Source organism: Panthera tigris, chromosome B1 (assembly GCF_018350195.1).
Source record: "Panthera tigris isolate Pti1 chromosome B1, P.tigris_Pti1_mat1.1, whole genome shotgun sequence".
In the NCBI taxonomy this organism is placed as follows: Eukaryota; Metazoa; Chordata; class Mammalia; order Carnivora; family Felidae; genus Panthera; species Panthera tigris.
The window spans coordinates 165,462,804-165,482,603 of NC_056663.1; the positions used below are offsets into that span (position 1 = coordinate 165,462,804).

A 19,800-nucleotide genomic window follows, 5' to 3' on the forward strand; every position below is an offset into this window, starting at 1 on the left:
TACCTCAGCATTTACGTTTTTCGTCTCTGGAACATTTTAAATCGATATCTATAGTGACTAAAGTTGTATTCAATTGCTTATTGAATAAATGTGACAGTATTGATTCGGTATGAATAAGAGGAAAAAGCAAAGAAACCTGAGTCTCATTTCCGTAAGTTCTTTCTAATAGCACATATAATTCACGTCCAGGACCAGCTACGTAAACTGGTCCACAGCTAGGACCAGCCTAAAAAGACTAGGCCTAGTCCAAGATGAAAATGAAGGGCCCTTTATTCAAAAGATGAGTAAGAAATTTCAGGAGAGCAAAAACAGGACATTAAACCCAAGTGGGCTTTTCTGGGCACAGGGCTGTATGACACTGTAGGAGCTGCATGCCCATGAACTTGACCCTGTTCAGGTCTTTGGGGTATCTGGCGGCTGAGAATTAACTTTATAAATATATTTGTGTCTCATGTGAGTTTTATGGTAAAATTTCATGAAAACAGTTTTGGGAATCAACTAGGATAGAAAAATAATAAAGTTGAATAAATGCCTTTATTTAGAACACTACATGTTTTTGGTGCAGAGTATTACAGCGAACAGAAAGTTAATGAGAAAACATTTTTAGTTTCAAATGTATTATTGACTGTGGTTAGTGCTTTGGTTTATTTACCCTGACGGCTTAGGAGCCTGATTGCTTGGGTTCTAAAGCCTGGCCGTTTTCACTCTACCATGTGGGGTCACTGGGCACATTTCCTTACCTTTATGTGTGCACATCAGTGTACGTGTATAGTGAGATGGTAACAGAGATACTACCTCGTAGGTCTGTCATGCAGGTTATTATCTTTCAAGCCTTTTGAAGCGTAAACATTCAAAGCCTCCTCTGTTACTTCAAAATCCTTTTTACTTTTAATTTTTGCCTCAGTAGAAACAATACCCCAAACTTTGTTTACTCTCTCTTTCATGGTGGTGAATTAGTGTCCAGCATAATATTAAAAATAGTCTGTGATATTGTTTGCGTGGAATTACAGATTTGACAGGAGAGGGGACACTCAATTCATGATAATAAAAATTAGGGATTTATTGTTTTTTTTAAATATAAGTACCTTGGAAGAATTTTTCTTTTGAAATCTTTTCCTTGAGCCTTTCCCCCATCACCATTTGGCTTATTTAAAACCAAAGATCTAAATACCTGGTTAAAAGAGCAGTCTAGTTAATTGTGTTATAGTTAATAAGTTGCATAACTTTTGAATCTAATTCAATTCAATCTTAGCATTTCATACATTCCTAAGGACATGTAAAGGCAAGTTTGTTTGGAAGTAATCCATTGTGATTAATGTGTTATTTGCTTTTATTTTTAAGGCACTGAATAATTATGCTTTTTATATTAATTTGAACTACTTCTAATGATTAATAATTCACTTTTATGCTTTACTGAGAAGATATACTAGTTTACAATCTACAAACTAAACCTGTACCATCATGAAATACCATCTGAAATATTTACTTTAAAAATAAAATTTAGGACTATATCAAACAGTAACCATACGAACCATACTTTATTTTTAGCACTGATAGTAAATTTATTGTAAACTAGTTCATCGAAGATAGATTCTAAGACATTACTAATTCTCAGAACTATGTTTAAAACGAAATGCTCTAAATCCAGTGTAGTTTCCAAGTAAGAATGTCATAATACTTCTGGGCGTTTAGCATTTATGATTGTGAGAACCTATAAAATAATTGAGCAATGTAGAAATGTTTGTTGTTTGTGAAGGTTGAAAAGAAAGTAAAGAGCAATATTCCTAAGTATCACACAGCCTTCTAATCATTCCATGTACTTGACCCCTTCTCTTTCCGTGGCTCTCATTATGTATTATCTATGTTTAATCTCTTTTTCTCATGCCAGACAGTATTACTGAAGTCTTCACTAACATCTACGTGACCAGTTTTGGCCCTGTCTCAGATACAGATATGGTGAGTTTTTCATTAAATAGTATTTTTACTTCATAAAATGTTCCCGTTATATGGGGGGAAGTTAAAATAAACAGGCAATTTTAGTGTTGTAGAATTATGTGTCTGCCTATTTAGTCTATCCCAATACTTGGAGAATTAAAGATACTTGTTTATATCAATACACTACCCCTGCTTGAGTGTTTATATTAACACTTTGTATTTCATATTCTTTTCATAGCTTGTCTACCTAGCTACAGTGTGGTAAACAATTAGTTAAATAAAAATAATTATATTACTGAGGACCATTTTCTAGGATTCAAGGACCTGCTTGGAGTTTGATAAGTAAAATCTGGACAGTTTTGTAGACCACTGTCTATTTATTTATTTTTAATGAGATGAGTGTAAGAGGGAAATTGTTAAGTTGGGGTAGAAACTGGTGGGCTAGACACATCATAGATAATTATTGATTAAGCATAACAATTTTAGTATTAACTCTTCCATTTCTACTGCTAACTATAGTGCTCAGTTATAGAAATTTTTGTTGAAATACTTTTTATCCATCTTCCTTATGGCCCAGGAAGTGAGAATTAGAGGAAATGCCCTTATCCCTTCTTTGTCTGGTTACCCTCCACCATGTCACCCTTCCCTGACTTCTTTCTCTGATAACCCATGGGGAGGGATGCCAAATGTGGAGGTTTTTCATTGGAATAAACACAAAAACAAAGTTTTCCTTTAATGCGGACAATTATAAACGTTAGCCAATTCGTTGGGACCTCTCTACCTTTCCTTCAGGAAGCAGATATGCTACTTTTGTCCTTTAAGAAATTTGCTTTGTCTTCCACCAGAATCACTTGTTTGACCTCACAGTACGTTTAAAAATTTTTAATGTTTATTTACTTTTGAGAGAGAAAGAGCACGCACTTTCACCCACATGCACTTGGGGGAGGGGCATAAAGAGGATCCAAAGTGGGCTCTGCCCTGACAGCAGAGAGCCCTGGGGCTGGAACTCAGGAACTGTGAGATCAAGATCATAACCTGAGCTGAAGTGAGACGCTTAGCCGACTGAGCCACCCAGGTACCCCTCATGGGCCTTTTCATAAATTGACTTGGACACCTGAAAATGAAAGGTGGCAGAGGGGTGATGATCCCCAGCTTTGGGGATGGGGTTGATACCGAACACTGGCAAGTCTTTGAGGTTCTTTCGTATTATATAATGTGCAGATTTAAGTGCTTTTTTCCCTCTTAACTCCAGGCCTTAGCCACAATTGTACAGCAACAGAAAAAAATACTACTCTTCAACATAATCCTCCTCCCTCCCTTGCAGTATCTCTATTGTGATCTGAAATATTAATCTGCCTCTTTCTACAGGTCAATTTTAAGTGTACAGGAACTTGAAAAGATGACAGAGACCTATTTAGCCTGAATACATCTTCCAAACATTACTGGTTGGCTATAAAGACAATATATCTGTACACTTGGTCTCGGTAGATGCTCTCAAATATTAGAAAGAGAGAGAATGAGCACCTGACCTCTATGTGGAATCAGAGTCAGAATTTCGTCAAGCACTACACTGAAAAACTAGCAGGATAGTATATAAATGGAGGTTCTTTTAATGTTACTTTTGATGTCTTATTACCAGCCAAATCAGAAAGGCAAATAAGATAGGACCCCAAATATCACATTTTTCAATGTTGTGGATTTTTTGTTGTGAATATTGGTGCTTACAGTTACTTTTAATGTTTTTGCTTTTTTGTGTTTTTATTTTTGCAAAGTTTATTATTCTAACTAAAAAAATCAAAAATAGAAAAATATATACTTCTTTTAGACATATGAAATGTTTATTTTCTGGAGGTTTTATAAATTTTTTAAAATGTTTATTTACTCTTGAGACAGAGACAGAGCGTGAACAGGGGAGGGGCAGAGAGAGAGAGAAGACACAGAATCTGAAACAGGCTCCAGGCTCTGAGCTGTCAGCACAGAGTCCGAAGCAGGGCTTGAACCCACGAACTGTGAGATCATGACCTTAGCCGAAGTCAGACACTTAACCAACTGAGCCACCCCAAGCGCCCCTATTTCATGGAGGTTTTAGACACACTCACTCATATATTTTTGGCAAAATGTTTAAGTTGACTTTTTTCCAGTGGTGACAATGGATTAGACTAATCCTCCTTCTTTTTCTTCTGACCATACTGTGGGGTTACTAACATACATTTAGAAAGCAGGGAGCTTCAACTCAAAATGGATTAAAGACTTGAACAGAACACCTGAAACCATAATGCCCCTAGAAGAAAACGTGGGAGAGAAGCCCTTTGACATCAGTCTTGGTAATGGTTTTTTGGATCTAACAACAAAAGCAAAACTTAACAAGTGGGACTACATCAAACTACAAAGTTTCTGCATAGCAAAAGAAGCTGTCGACAGAATGGAAAGGCAGCCTACACAATGGGAGAAAATACCCGCAAATCATATATCTGATAAGGTGTTAATAGCCAAAATAAAAACTGACACAACTCAATAGAAAAGAAGACAAACAATCCAATTTCTAAAAGAAGACCGAATAGACATTTTTACAAGGAAGACATACAAATGACCAACTGGTACATGACAAGTGCCCGACATCACTGAGCATCAGGAAAATGCAAATCAATACCACCGTGAGGTATCACCTCACACCTGTTAGTATGGCTGTCATTAAAAAGACAAGAGATAAGGGTTGTTTATGATGTGGAAGAAAGGGAACCCTTGTGCACTGTTGGTGGAAATGTATATTGGCGCAGCCACTGTGGAAAACTGTAAGAGGGTTTCTCAAAATTTGAAAAGAGAACTATTGTATGATTCAGCAATTCCCCCTCTGGGTATATACGCAAAGGTCATGAAAACAGGATTTCGAAGAGATTTCTGCACTCCCATGTTCATTGCAACATTATTCACAAGAGCCAAGATAGGGAAATGTTATATATATTATACACACATATGTAATTCATATAGATTTGTATATGAATAATATTTGGCCATGGGGGAAAAAACAAAAATCTGGATTTGTGGCAACAATCTGGACCTTGAGGGTATTATGCTAAGTGAAATAAGCCAGACAGAAGAAGACCAATACTGCATGCTATCTCTTGTATGTGGAATACATTTAAAAAAAATCTCCGGGGCGCCTGGGTGGCTCAGTTGGTTGAGCGTCCGACTTCGGCTCAGGTCATGATCTCGTGGTTTGCGGGTTCAAGCTCCGCATCGGGCTCTGTGCTGACAGCTCAGAACCTGGAGTCTGCTTCAAATTCTGTGTCTCCTCTCTCTCTCTGTCCCTCCCCGACTTGTGCTCTGTCTTTCTCTGTCTCTCAAAAGTAAATAAATGTAAAAAAAAAAAAAAATTAAAAAAATAAAAATATTTCAACCTCAGAAACAGAGGATAGATAAGTAGTTGCTAGGGGCTGGGGTGGAGGAAATAGGGAGAGGTTGGTGAAAGAGTACAAATTTTCAGCTACAAGATGAATAAGGTCTGAAGATCCAGTGTAAAACATGGTGACTGTAGTTAATAACACTATATTTTATAATTGAAATTAGCTAAGAGAGTAGTGCTTGAATGTTTTCACACACACACACACACACACACACACACACACAAAGAGAAATATAAGTTGATAGATGTGTTAATTAACCAAATGGGGGAAGCCTTTCACAATGTATACGTATATCAGTCATTACTTTGTACCCTTAATTATCTTATAATTTTATTGTCAATTATACCTTACTTAAGCTGAAATTTAGAGGAAAAAAAGACAAAAGGAAAAGAAACTGTGATCATTTGGTGCTTCATGCAGGAATTCCTTGCAGGCATTTGTTGGGAAATTTATGTTTTTTCTTTTTGTTTTTTTTGTTTTTTTTGTTTGTAATTGTTTAATGTTTATTCATTTTTGAGAGAGAGAGGGAAGGAGAGAGAGGGAGAGAGGCAGAGCATGCATGAGGGAGGGGCAGAGAGAGGGAGACACAGAATCGGAAGCAGGCTCCAGGCTCTGAGCTGTCAACACAGACCCTGACGCAGAGCTCGAACCCACAAACCGCAAGATCATGACCTGAGCCAAAGCCGGACACTCAACCAACTAAGCCACCCAGGTGCCCTGGGAAATTTATATATATATTTTTTTACAAATCCTAAATTCTGGTTGAAGTCAAGTAAGAAAAAAAAATGGAAAAGCATTACGATTCTCCTGCAAGAATTAAAGCTTAGCATTCGACATTAGGAATCCACGGATGTCAAGTTGAAACCAAGAGCGGGGAGTGCTGACATGTGAAGTTGAAGACTGAAAGGTTAAGGTCAACATGCCCCAGAACTGGGCAGGACCATGTGTGAGTCAAGCAGTCATTATCTGGGAATCATAATCCTAGCAGTTACATGCCTTTGGTTCTGTTTGCTGCGGTCATTCTTAAAAATAAGGTACATATTAACAAGCTGATGCACAAAAGTTAAAAGTAAAAAGCTGGTAGCTGTTGTTAGGTGTGCAGTCATTAGCAGCAGAACAAATTTAAGCTCCTTCATCTGAGTTGAATTAAAAATTTTGCCCTCTTCAGTGAATCTAGCTCAAGAACTTTAAAACAATTCTAGCCGGCTCCAAATACGCTTCATATATGGGGGGCCCTGCCACACTTTGTATTAAACATTAAAATGCACTCAGGATCCATATGATATAGGTTAAATTGAGTTGAGTGGAATTGAAGTTGGCAACATTTAAACAAAATTACTTATTTTTATTTTTTTACTTTCCCTTTTCTATTTTGGAGTGTGTATGTGTGTGTGTACATGTGCACTTTTATATGGAGGTATTCCCTAAACTGAAGTACATATTTAACATCTTAGTAGGCTCTTGAGACACTTGAAGGCCCTAGACCTTTTTCCTAATGATACATTTTCCTTGAATTACCTAGCCTGTTACGGTCTATGCAATTATTTTGGTTATGTCAGATTTTCTACATTATTTCCATCTTTATTCACCTTGCTTACTTAATCTTACCAATAGTTGGCTTGGAAGAAGTCTGATGAATTGCAAGACCACTGAGTGGGTACGTACTTATTCTGTCATCAGACCAGTTCAGTCAAACCAAAGGAGCTATAACAGAACTTGAACACACAAAATCTAATAAAATGAATTATTAGCTAGAACAGGTGCTTTAATAATAGAACAGGGTAGGGGTGCCTGGGTGGCTCAGTCGATTGAGCATCCGACTCTTGGTTTTGGCTCAGGTCATGATCTCATGGTTGTGGGATCGAGCTGTGTGTTAGGCTTTGCACTGGGCATAGATCCTGCTTAAGATTCCCTCTCTCTCTGTCTCAAGAAAAAAAAATATATATATGTATACATATATATATATATATGTATATATATATAATAAAACAGGGTAAAAGAAGACTCTAAGCAACACAGAACTAGCAAATTCAGAAAGCAGCATCTACTTCTAGGGGTGAAGCATCATGAACAGGCAAGGAACACACCCCCCCCCCCACACACACACACATGCACAGGTACACACATACTCTCTCACAAAAAAGGGGAGCCTGGATGGGAGCTGAGAGTTGATACACTGATAATTGGTGTACATAATAATGTGTGATATGGGAAGGATTTTGAGTGAGAGTCAAGAGGTATTTTTGTCAGTCATCAGGTGCTGTTTGATATTAGTTCAAATCTAAAGAAAGAAGGTGGGAAAAATTACAGTTGAGTGACCTCTATATACATATAACACATGCACGTGCGCGCACACACACACACACACACACACACACACGCATATTGTAAACCTATTAGGAAAGACAGAATTCAAAAACATATGCACATTTTATGAAAAAAAATTATTTGGTCTTCATGATAACCAAATGGAATTATTTTCAGTATTGATATTACTTTTCCTGAGAAGCAATATATAATGAGGAAGATTTTGAATTTGTGTTAGTATAGGTGGCCAAGAAATGAAACTTACATGTGACACTCTAAAGAGGAAGACATTTATTATATATGGAAGATGCACTTATATTACTATTACTCATATATACAGGTAGATATGAAGATATTTAACTCATATCTTATAGGAACAATTTGGTAATGAGAAAAAAAAGTAAAGAATAAGTCTAATTTCCCTTATAGTAGCTTAGCTGATACACTCATTTATTTCTATGCAGTGTGCATAGACCCAAACCCTTACGTCCTGTTCAGGTCAGTGATGCAGATTTGTTGTGACATTAGCCTGAGAGGAAAAAGCAGCATAGCAAAAAGAATTAAGAACCAAAAGAACAAACACACATGCACACACACACATACACACATACACACTGCTAGCTCAGAATCATTAACTAGTGTAATTGTCCAAAGAAAGTTGCATATCTAAATTATAATTAAAGATTCTAATTGCAGTGTCTGCAATTAAGTTTAAAAATCTTTTATTTCAACATTTAAAAAATGCATGAGTAAGAAGGTAATTAAAGTTGGGAATGTACTAGTAGCTGACAGTTGACAAAGTTTGTAGTAGGCATGTGCATTTTAGCAATTTGTAACTCACTCCTCTGTTGTTTTGTTTTTTCTTTTCTTCTTGGTTTCTATATAGGTCTTTTTTCATATTAGTAAACATTTTCGCTGTATGTGCATATTCTTCAGGTTGAGCTACCAATTACTGCACTAAAAGCTAGACTAGAACCTCAGCCCAAACAATAATCTCTTGCAGTGCTAAGTGTTAGGGTTAGAAATCGAACAGTACAAACTTTGAAGTCACCTCCAGGTTTCTGAGCCAAAGTTTCCCATTAGACTGTTAAGCAGCAAGCAGTCAGGTAAGCTTTGACCTTGATTTGTTGATCATTTCAAAGTCCTTTGGTTGATACTTTTCTGTCTCTATGAAAACAGACTGCATTATCTCTTAGACTCCCCAGAAGCTAGTGAGATATAACGTATTCTGGTAGTTAACATCATAGGGAGGTTGAGAGTTATTAGATCTTGACATTTGGTCAAAAATTGACACCAGACTTAGGTGATAACCCTTATCAACTTGTTATTTGTCAATGTAGCTAGATAAGGAGACCTGTTATAAACGTGGTGAATTCTGTATACCGTATCACAAGTAAAGTAATCATCTTTACTCACTTCAAAGCTAGCGTGTAGAATTTGGTTACTGGAAGGGTATTGATATTTGGAAGGATAGAAATTAGACTTTGAGAGCATTCATTTAGTCAGTCAATATTTTTCAGTATCGTCTTAAAGGTTTATTTGTTTGTGTGATGTTTGTTTTTTAGAGAGCGAGAGAGGGAGGGAGTGTGTGTATGTGTGTGTGTGTGTGTGTGTGTGTGTGTGTGTGTGACAGAGAGAGCAGGGGAAAGGGGCAGAGGGAGAGGGGCAGCGAGAAAGAGAAAGAGAGAATCTCAAACAGGCTCCAGGCCCAGCACGGAGCCAGACAATGGGGCTCAATCCCACAACCTTGGGATCATGACCTGAGTCAAAATAGTCAAACGCTCAACCGACTGAGCCACCCAGGTGCCCCTCCTCTTAGAGTTTTTAATAATGTTCCTTAAAATGTTATTCAATAGGCACTTGGATTGGACTGTTTCCTGAGCTCCTTCTACAATCTGTGCGATCATAATTGCTAGTTGTGTGGGATGCCAGTCTGCATTTTAACAGTTTAAGGTATTTGATTTTATGCTGAAGGCAGCAACAAGCCATTTTAAGGTTGGGGGGGGTGGGGTAATACAGAAGGCATGTGATGGAGTCAGATTTTCTTCAATCCAGTAATTTGTAGTAAAGGATAGGGAAAGGAAATGATAGTTTGAAAGCTGTTTTATTCCGCTCAAGAATGACTCTGGACTGGGCCAGAATTGTGGTCCCAAAGATGGAAAACCTGAAAAGATTTATTAGATCTCCACATGATAGAATCTGTAAGACTGGGTGATCTGTTGGATGTAGGAGTTGAAGGAAAAGCACAGGATGAAGGCCTGGGGCATTGGGTTGATGGTACCACTCACTGGGATATGACAAACAGCAGGAAAAAATTTAGTTTGCTTTTGTTTTGGTGTTTGGGGAATGAGAACGTATGCCTTTGGTCACCGAGTTAGGGTCTTTGTGAGAAATGTAATTGGAGATGTCTAAGTGCAGGTATATATCCAGAGCTCAGAAGAAGGGCTGGAGTGCAGATAGTTTGGGAAGCCATTTGATGGTAATTGAAACCATGGGCATGCATAACATTGGGCAAGGAAAGAGATTTCAAGTGAAATGCTCATCATGCTTTCACAGAAACTCTAGAATACAAGAATATAAATAAGATTTTGGGGGGGGGGGACAGAGGAGGGGCAGAGGGAGATGGAGAGAGAGACTCTTAAGCAGATCCCACTTCCAGTGTGGAGTTCGACATGGGAGTCAATCTCACGACGGTGAATCATGATCTGAACCGAAATCAGGAGGTGGATGCTTAACTGACTGAGCCACCCTGGCACCCCAGAGAATAAAAAAAAAAAAAAAAATTAAAGGAGACTGAGAAGCAGCCATGGATATCTGTCAACATGAAGGGGGATTCTCTTCTCTGAAACAGACTATGTTTTGATCCTTAACAGCAGAAGTTAGAAACTACTGACTTTTATTCCTCCTCAGATGCAGTGATGTGCAATAGTCATATATTTGTATCACTTACAGGCTTCTGTCAAGGTAGGATTCTGTATACTGAAGGTGGTATTGTTTGTTCCGTAATGAGAAGAACCCAAGGGTGTTGCTCAGAGTAAAACCTCGGGGATGTGGCAAAAGTTTCAGAAAAGAGGGCAAATAAAGGCGGTGTGACTAGTTTGACTCCATCCTATCTTCTTGCAAGAGGGAGGTTTCAGGAACCAAATACATCAAGTCGCAGGTGTCTTGGCTTCCTAAGTAGAGGGGTATTGCTTAATATTTGCCCATTCCTTTTATAAACCAAATAATAAACAGCTGTGATTGCTGAAAATGAGTGATTTTTTTCAATTAAAATCGCTGAGGTCGCGTATTCTTTCCTCAGGTTTCAAGAGTGGAATCTGTCTTTTGGGGAGAGCCACGTAGAACTTGTTTGCCTTGGTCAAGAATAATGGATATTATCTATTGGGGCTACTCCCATACATTTTCCCGGGGTTACCGTTGCATGTAGATTGTTGGCAGACACAGAAGGTCTCGGATCCCATGGTGAAGATTTTCCCAATGGTTTCCCACAACACCAGGAGAAAATAGTTTAATGCCAAATGCAAAGGATCAGTGCAAAAGTAGGGAGAGAACAACAGTGTCATGTGTTGTGGTAAAGCCAAGAAAAGGATTCAAATGTGTCATTAGATTAGGAACAAGGAGGTATTTGCTGATCGTGGTAAAAGCAACCAGATTGCAGTGGGTTGAGCGTGTGGGAGGTGAGGAAATGCAGAAATTGTGGAGGCAACATTTTTAAGCAACATGGTTGAGGAGAGGAGGCGAGACAGAGGGCAGTAGCTGTAAGGCATTATAACTATTGGTGAGGATTTTATTTTTAAAGACCACATTGAACTTCTCACTGTTTTCTGAACATGCTATTATCTTTAACAACTCCGTGGAGATGTTTTTCACTTTTCTTGTTAGGCTTCCCTTCTCCTTTGCCAACTGGAGATCTTTCATTTATTCAAGGCCAAGCTCAAATTTCATCTTCTCTGGTGTCTCTGTCGGCTACTCCAAGTAGGGTCAGTCCTTTTTGTCCTTGTGTTCTTTCACAGGGTGTTCACACGTTTTTATGTCTTTATATACTGGAATATAAAAATCTTTACATGTCTTTCTTCTTTACCACCATCAGAGTGACTACAAGGCATGAGTTGTGTTTGTTCATTTCAGCAAGATTTACTAAGTACATGCTCTGTGTCTGTCACAGTGTGGGAGCTGAAATACCTAAGTATAACCAGTGCTTATCCTCAAGTTGTTCACAGTGATGTGGGGAAACAGCTAAGAAAAGTTATCAACTCTAGAACAGTGGGATCACGCTTTTATTGAAGTACTTATGGATTAATATAGAGCAGAGGGGATGTGGGTATAGGATATCTCTATCTGAGAAGGTTTCCAGGAAAAGAACATAACCAAAGAGGACAAATGAGGGGAGAGTTTTAGCATAAATTGGAAGGGCCGATTGAATTTAGTAAAATGCAAAAATTCAGTGTGACTAGAGCTTGGAATGCTTCAAGGGATTTGGGGTGAGATGAGGCTAGAAAAGAACTCAGAGCCAGATCACGAAGGCCTTATAGCCAATTGCCCAAAAAAGAAAGCTGCAAAACCATCCACAAGCGAAACTTTAAAACATAGTAGATCGCTTTTCCCAGAGCATTTGTTATGGCATGGCTTTTTTGAGATGTGCCAACATAACTAAATGCAACTATTGTACACAATAAAGGACTACTGTGGTTATTTTAATATAGTTACACAGACACGCGCATGTAAACATGCACACTTCACACTTGTGAAATTAAGGATTGGGGTATCACATGCAGGTAACTGGTTGCTGCAAGATATCTGAGAGCTTTTCTACCATCTGTCTGCTGATGACTTTCTCTTTATAGATTTAGAGTTGTTTTTGCCCAGAATCCTTGTTGCTACTTTTAATTTCTTTTTATTCTTATTTTTACTTATTTACTTATTTTGAGTGAAAGAGAGAGATACAGACAGACCGTCCCAAGCAGGCTCTGCGCTCCAACCCACGAACCATGAGGTCATGACCTGAGCCAAAATTAAGAGTTGGACATTTCACTGACTGAGCCACCCAGGTGCCTCAACTACATATCATTTCTAATGATGTCTCTCATTCACTCTTTCATGGACTAATTGTTGTTTATTTCCTATGTTCCAGGCAGTTTGTTAAATGCTGGTGATACAGCATTGAAGAATGTGTTCATAGTCCTTGTTCTCAGTGTGGAGTCAAAGTTGGCCAAATGTAGGGACTGGCAGGGAAAAGCCGCTGCAGCAGACATCAGTGAGTTTGGGTAGTAAGGTGGAACATGGCACATCAGAGGCAGTATCCAGCATTGCTACAGGCGGAGTGCAGTTGGAGGAGGGACTGCTTAACACCAGGCTAGAGAGGAGAGGGAGGGAGAAATCATGCTGGGACTTGGATGCTGTGAAGAAAGTATCTGGACATCCCCCACAAGGGCTTTAGAGATTCAACCGACCAAACTCACCAACACTTCATTTTTGGATCTCCTTTTCCCACATCATGACAATATCTTGAGTGTACCCTGTAGCTCTCCATTCACTCAAATATCAAAGGGTCCAAGACAGTCCGATTTAAACATCAGTCTTTTATGCTAGTTAGATCATCTCCCCTTTTCTCAGCCATGTTCACAGCTAAGGCATGTGCCATGGACAAAAGGCTCTTCCTCTCTTCTTTCTGAGTCTTCCAGAGTTGGGGCAAGGGAAAGAGACATACAAAGGAGGAAAATATGTTTCACTTACAGCTTACTCTGTTGGTGGTTCTCTCTTGGCAATTAGTGCCATTTGTGTGGGTGACATATGCAGGTTCTCTCATGGGACACAGTTGTGATTTCTTTGCAGTTACTTCTTTATTGCCCCCCACACCAAAACACAGGTAGCTTATTCTTTAATGGGCTTTTTGTGACCTTTTGTGGCTCAGCCTGTGCCCCTGGCACTTTACTTCGTGATCTTTTGTTGCTGAGTGTCTCTTACTTGTCCCGCTGCCCTTTTGTTGAGTCTGGGGAATGGGGGGAGAAATAGATTTTGAAGGTGATTCATATCAGGCTACCCCTCCTGATGTCCAAACTGTTTCTAAGAACTTCACACATATTATTTAACTTGATCCTTGTAAGAAGTAGGTTTTATTATTATCACCATTTTATAGATAAGTCAACTGAAATAGTAAGATTAAATAAACTGGTCAAGGTCAAGAACCCTAATCAATCTGACTTCAGAGCCCATGCTCTTAACATCTATTTTATATTACCTAACTTATTATTTTTGTTGTCTTTTTATCTAATGTTTAAGTCAGTTTTGAATGTGGAAAGAAGACTTTGGCAGAGATTCTAAAGCTTCATTTTCAGCTCTGCAACTAAATTCTCCCTATAATCTTCCATAATCCGTGACTCTCATCTGTTTATTGGTCTAAAAAGATGGAAATTTCACTGTGACGTCCTGCCTCCAGTGATTATTTTTATATATGGTATAACAAAAAGAGCGTGGTATTAGAAAGCATAATTGAGTGCAAAAATTGCCATTCTCTCTTTTTTAATGAGTATGGCTTCTGAAGTATTTTCCACTGTGAAATGGGGATATTTAGCATATTTAATAAGGTTATTGTGAAGTTTAAATAAACCATTATATTAAAGTGAATTGCAATTAACTATTATAACTATTAATCATTTTGAATATTTCAATTAGATAGATTTTAACAATCCGCTATCAGATTCTGAATCTTCAGTATCAGTTTTTAATTTTTTCATGAAACTTACCCGACCTCTGGTTCCAAGTAGAAATCCCAGACATCTATCTTCCTTGCACAGTGGTCAGAAGACGCGGTAGCTGTGATATTCTGCAATCTCTGTTTGTGTGAGCTTGCATAGTAGAGTTTTATGGTCTTGTATTAATGGGGTTGATTGGCACTCTGCTGCTCTGTTCTTAAGCTTCTCTGTTTTTTTTTGTGGGTTTTTTTTGTTTGTTTTGTTTTGCTTTTGCATTTTTTGCAATGCTAATACTGGGCTACATGTGTTGTTCACACCCTTTTGAGTACCAGCTTGAAGTGTTTGAGCTTAACCATTCCATATGTTCCAAGGGTATCGTTTCTTTAATAGCTATATACCTGCTTCATAAACCACATTTTTCTTTGTTATAGAGGAAATACACTGGTTGGATTTACTCAGAAGAGACTAGTCTTTATTAGCAAAAAGGGTAAAATAAAATAAATTTTGCTACTTTAAAATACGTTCACTAAATCAAAGTAAATGAGAAATCACCCCAAGAGCAGCCTTGCGATTTGGTTATATTTCAGTGAGTAGATATAATTCTTCAGAAATTGGCCACATGCATTGACTTATAATTAATGTAGTCAGGCACTAAAAAATATGCTGCCTCCGCTGACTTAACGTGGTCTTGAAATCTTGTTTATACAATGAACTGCAATAAAGAGTGACTTCCTTGTTTGCAATACAAATTATGGAAGCCATACTTATTGGTAGTTAAAATATTGGACTGGAAATTATATCCTTGTCTACATTCTGCCCCTACCAAGCTTGGAAACAGGAAGTGGACTCAATTTATCTATAACTGCATCTCTAAGAAAAAGAATTTGGATTAAGTTTCCTGTAAAGAATTTTTCAATACTTGAAGTGTGTGGATTCTTCAACTCCTCAGTCTCACCTCACAGTCAGGCTCACGTCTCCTGAGCATAGACCATGGGACAGCTGCATGCTGCTACATCTTTGTGAATTGTTTGTTTTTTTCTAAATTTGCTTCTTAGTTATTTGTTTATTACTTGAGGGATTTTGTAGTTGATCTTGTTATTGTTTATTTCTTTTAGAATCTCAATTCATGGGTCTGAGTCTTAGGATGTATGAAGAAATTGCATTGTTTTGTATTTCTGGCAATATTCTTGTACACACAAATCAAGCAATTATTTACTCTGTTAGCACATACTCATGGCAAACCTGAAGTTTATTTTAAGGAATCTTTCAAGAATATTTTTTTCATATATTGAGAATGTGCATTTTATATGCATATTCAAATGCAAATAATTTGGAAATCCTTTTTTTCTTAGTGGATATGCAATAAATATTATTTGATTGAAATATTTCCTGGGGTGCCTGTGTGGCTTAGTTAGTTAAACATCCGACTTTGGCTTAGGTCATGATCTCAAGGTTCGTGGATTTGAGCCCCGTGTCAGTTCTGTGCTGACAGCTCAGAGCCTGGAGCCTACTTCAGATTCTGTGTCTCCCTCTCTCTCTGCCCCTCCCCAGCTCGCTCGCTCTCTCTCTCTCTCTCTCTCAAAAACAAATAAACATTAAGAAAATTAAAAAAAAAAAAAGAAATATCTCCTTACTCTGCCTTTTTAATTTAGAAAACAAAACCACAAAAACTAGTGAATCAACTTTTTATTTATATATTTATATACCTTTATGCTTTTATATTAACATACGAAATATTGTAAGATAAGCACTAAAGTAGAAATTGGAATAATATAAAGTTAAAATATATATTATTTCAGAAATAGTTATATTTATTAATAAAATAGATTTATTTTTGCTCTCATTTAAGATTGCTGTTTATAATATTTTAGCAATCTGTTTAAATGGACTTTATTATTTTTAAGTATCTTAAGTACTTTATTTTTTCTTTAATTTTTTTTTTAACGTTTATTTATTTTTGAGACAGAGGGAGACACAGCATGAACGGGGGAGGGGCAGAGAGAGAGGGAGACACAGAATCAGAAGCAAGCTCCAGGCTCTGAGCCATCAGCCCAGAGCCCGGCGTGGGGCTCGAACTCGCGGACCGCGAGATCGTGACCTGAGCTGAAGTCGGATGCTTAACCGACTGAGCCACCCAGGCGCCCCTCTTAAGTACTTTAAAATAATAGCAATCAAAGTCTGATTCTAAATTTATATTTTAATATATATTTTGATAACTCATGAATGAAAAAGATACATAAATTCAAACTTAAGAAGTACATCATTAGCTATTAGTTACTGAACCATTATGCCAATTTTTAAAAAACTCATCCAGAAATTCTAGATGCTTGTCCTTATGTTCTGGATGTTTAGTTTTTAAAACAACTTGCTGTTTCCAACCTTTTGGCACAGTAACCAGTATTTCAGGGTACAGCATGTGCTTAAGATGAATGTTAGCATTAAAAATAGTGGGTATACCATAGGAAACTCTTAAAAACTGAAAACAATCTGAGGGTTGATGGGGGTGGGGGGTGGGTGATGGGTACTGAGGAAGGCACCTGTTGGGATGAGCACTGGGTGTTGTATGGAAACCAGTTTGACAATAAACTTCATATTAACAAAAATAGTGGCTATAAACTCATAGTTTAAATAGCCTCATTGATAATTATAAATTTGCTTTTGCAGATTTCTTTTTAGAATTGATTTGTTCATCAGTCTTTATGTGGCTACTGAAGAGCTCAGGTTAAGCACAGAACTGACCTCCCTGATTTTGTTGTTGTCACTTATGCTCGTGTGATTATTTGTCTTTTCTTCAATCCATGGCATCCTGTAGCAATACTTTTTGAAGCCACTTGTATATTTTTATTAGAGTTAGCTTAATCAAAACTAGATATTGTAACTTGCAAATTCACCCAATTCCAAATCACAGTGCACTACAAGCAAATGAATGAGACATCACTTGACCATTTTCTGTGCCTTCTTTTCCCATAGAATGGCTTATGGGTGCACTGAGAGTGCCAATATCATTCCTTATATTATCTATTAGCTATTATCTATGTGAACTATTAACAAAGTTTCATTTACTTCTTAGATTTGGATAAGAATTTTATACAAAAAAAAGGATTCTCTATTTTCTTCTTACACCTAAAAGAATGTACATACGCCACTTTGTAAACCACTGCTCTAAGCTGAATATCCTGTTTCTGCTCACAGTCTCTCTCTTCATTTATTACAATACAGCTGATTGTATTATATTTACTGACTTGAAACCAAACTGCCTCCCTGATATTAGGCCCATGTAACTTTCTTTAGAGTCCCTAATGAAGTAAAGTCTCAGATTTTCTCAAATTCTTCATTCATTCATAAAAACCTTTAATTTCCTCCCACATGGGCTGGTGTGATAGGTTGCAGTCATAGCCCCCACTCTTTACTCCTTTTTATGTACACATCTTTTTCCATTTAACTGTATAATGCCTTTCCATCGAGAGTGGACCTACTATAACAGGGTGACCTGCTATAACACTTGTCACTGAATTCAACCATGTGACTTGCTTTGGCCAATGGGATGTTAAGAGACAGTACTTACATAAGTGAAGACTTGAAATGGCATTGGGTTTTGCCGTTTTGTACTTCTGCCACTGTCATGAGAAAGATGAGCCCAAGGTAGCCCTGTGGCCCCTACAGGAGGATTAGAGGCACATGGAGCAGAGCTGAGTTGCCCCGTGGCCCTACACAGTGGCAGCCTAGATCAGCCAGTGGCCACTACCACAGGAGCAGAAACAGCTGAGATCAGCAGAGCCCAGGTGAGATCAACTGATTCCCGGTCTCATGTCTTCTGAGGTAATAATACATAGGTGCTGTTATAAACTACTGCATTTTAGGTGTTTCTTACACAGCAGTAGCCAATTGCTCTTAAGTAGTCTCTAGATTTTATGGTTAAACTGATTTCCCTTAATGGCATTTACAAACTCAGGAGTAGGGAGAGTACTTTAAGCTTCCCCCATTTGTATCTTCTGTTCATTTCTCAACCCATTGCATTCTGGCTTCTGAACTCTTTTCTAAACTAAGCTCAAGATCTTTCAGCACTATTAGACACTGTTTATCTTAAGTTATATGTCACATGAAATAAAGTGGTTCTTTAAGTTCTTAAAGAACCATATGGTTCTTAAGTTTTCTCTTAGTTTGGTATTTTCTTTTCTTCTACGTGTGTATGTGTGTGTGTGTGTATGTGTATTCTTTCATGGTTAATTTTCTAGAGTTTTTTTTCCTTATTTATTTTCATCAATCATGAAGAATATCTATATTAGGGGTGCCATCATAATTATCATTTTGTCACTGCTCAAAACAGTATAGCCTGGGGACATGTCTGATATATTAATAATCACATGATATGTAAATGAGCTCAATAACCATTAAAAGACAGAGATGGTCAGATTCAATAATAAAAGATCTCCCAAGATGTTGTTAATAAATTGGAAATGGTATCTTCAGAACATAGTTTCCTGTTACAAATGCAGTAAAATTAAACATCAATGACAAAAAATATAAATAAAAGAAACCAACACATTTGGAAACATAAAAACACATTATCTCCTACATATAGAAAAAGGAAAGACATAATGGAAATTATAAAATGTCTTTGAATAATAATGAAAATACTATTAATTATGCTTACTAGATAGCTATAGCAATCATGGCTTTGGAATTGATGCTTGGATAGACAAACAATAGAAAAGAAGAGAAATCTCAGAAACATTTTCATACCTACATGCACACTATATACATGAGAGAAATGCCATTGCAGATCTATGGGGAAAGATGGAACAGTCACGAAATGAACTAGAAAGTTGTTTTCTATTTGAAAACAAACAAAGTAGAATCTGTTTCATGTGACACATAATAATTCCAGGACCTAAATTTTAAAAAGCAGAACTTTTATCTTTAGAGGAAATGTACAGGGATATATTTGTGATACTTGTATATCTTTATAATCTTAGTATAATTCTTACTGAGTAGTATATTTAATAAAATATATAATGTAAATAATTTCTATAACTCAATAAGAAAAAGATAACCTAAAAGGAAGTTGAGTAAATGAAATGAACACTTCATAAAAGAGAAAACTAGAGTACTTAATAAACATACGAAAATGTGGTAAATTTCATTATTAATACAGAATGGTAGCACTATGAACCATTCACACGAATCTTAATGGCTAAAATGAAACATTTCTGTTTATACCAGGTTGTACAGAAACAAGACTTCTAGGATTTCAACTAGAAAATATCTTGTTGAGGATGCACATATAGTACATTCTAGTAATACTACTTGTAGATTTATTCTAGAATAGTGGTGGCGTACCATGGTCCATGGGTCAAATTCTGTCAGTTACTTATTTTTATATATAAAGACTTACTGGAATATAGCCACACTGACTCATTTAAGTACTATTTGTGAGGACTTTCACACTACAGTAGCAAAGT

At 37.2% G+C, this 19,800-nt stretch overlaps 1 protein-coding gene across 2 annotated transcripts in view; it reads left to right on the top strand.

Annotated features, from left to right (window-relative positions):
* GABRA2 (gamma-aminobutyric acid type A receptor subunit alpha2) overlaps nt 1-19,800 on the top strand; it is a 120,921-nt gene that overhangs the window by 47,363 nt on the left and 53,758 nt on the right. For both annotated transcript variants that reach the window (XM_015534764.2, XM_015534763.2), the window contains exon 4: nt 1,889-1,956. In XM_015534764.2, coding sequence (XP_015390250.1) covers nt 1,889-1,956 — 68 coding nt within the window. The remainder of the gene's footprint in view (nt 1-1,888; nt 1,957-19,800) is intronic.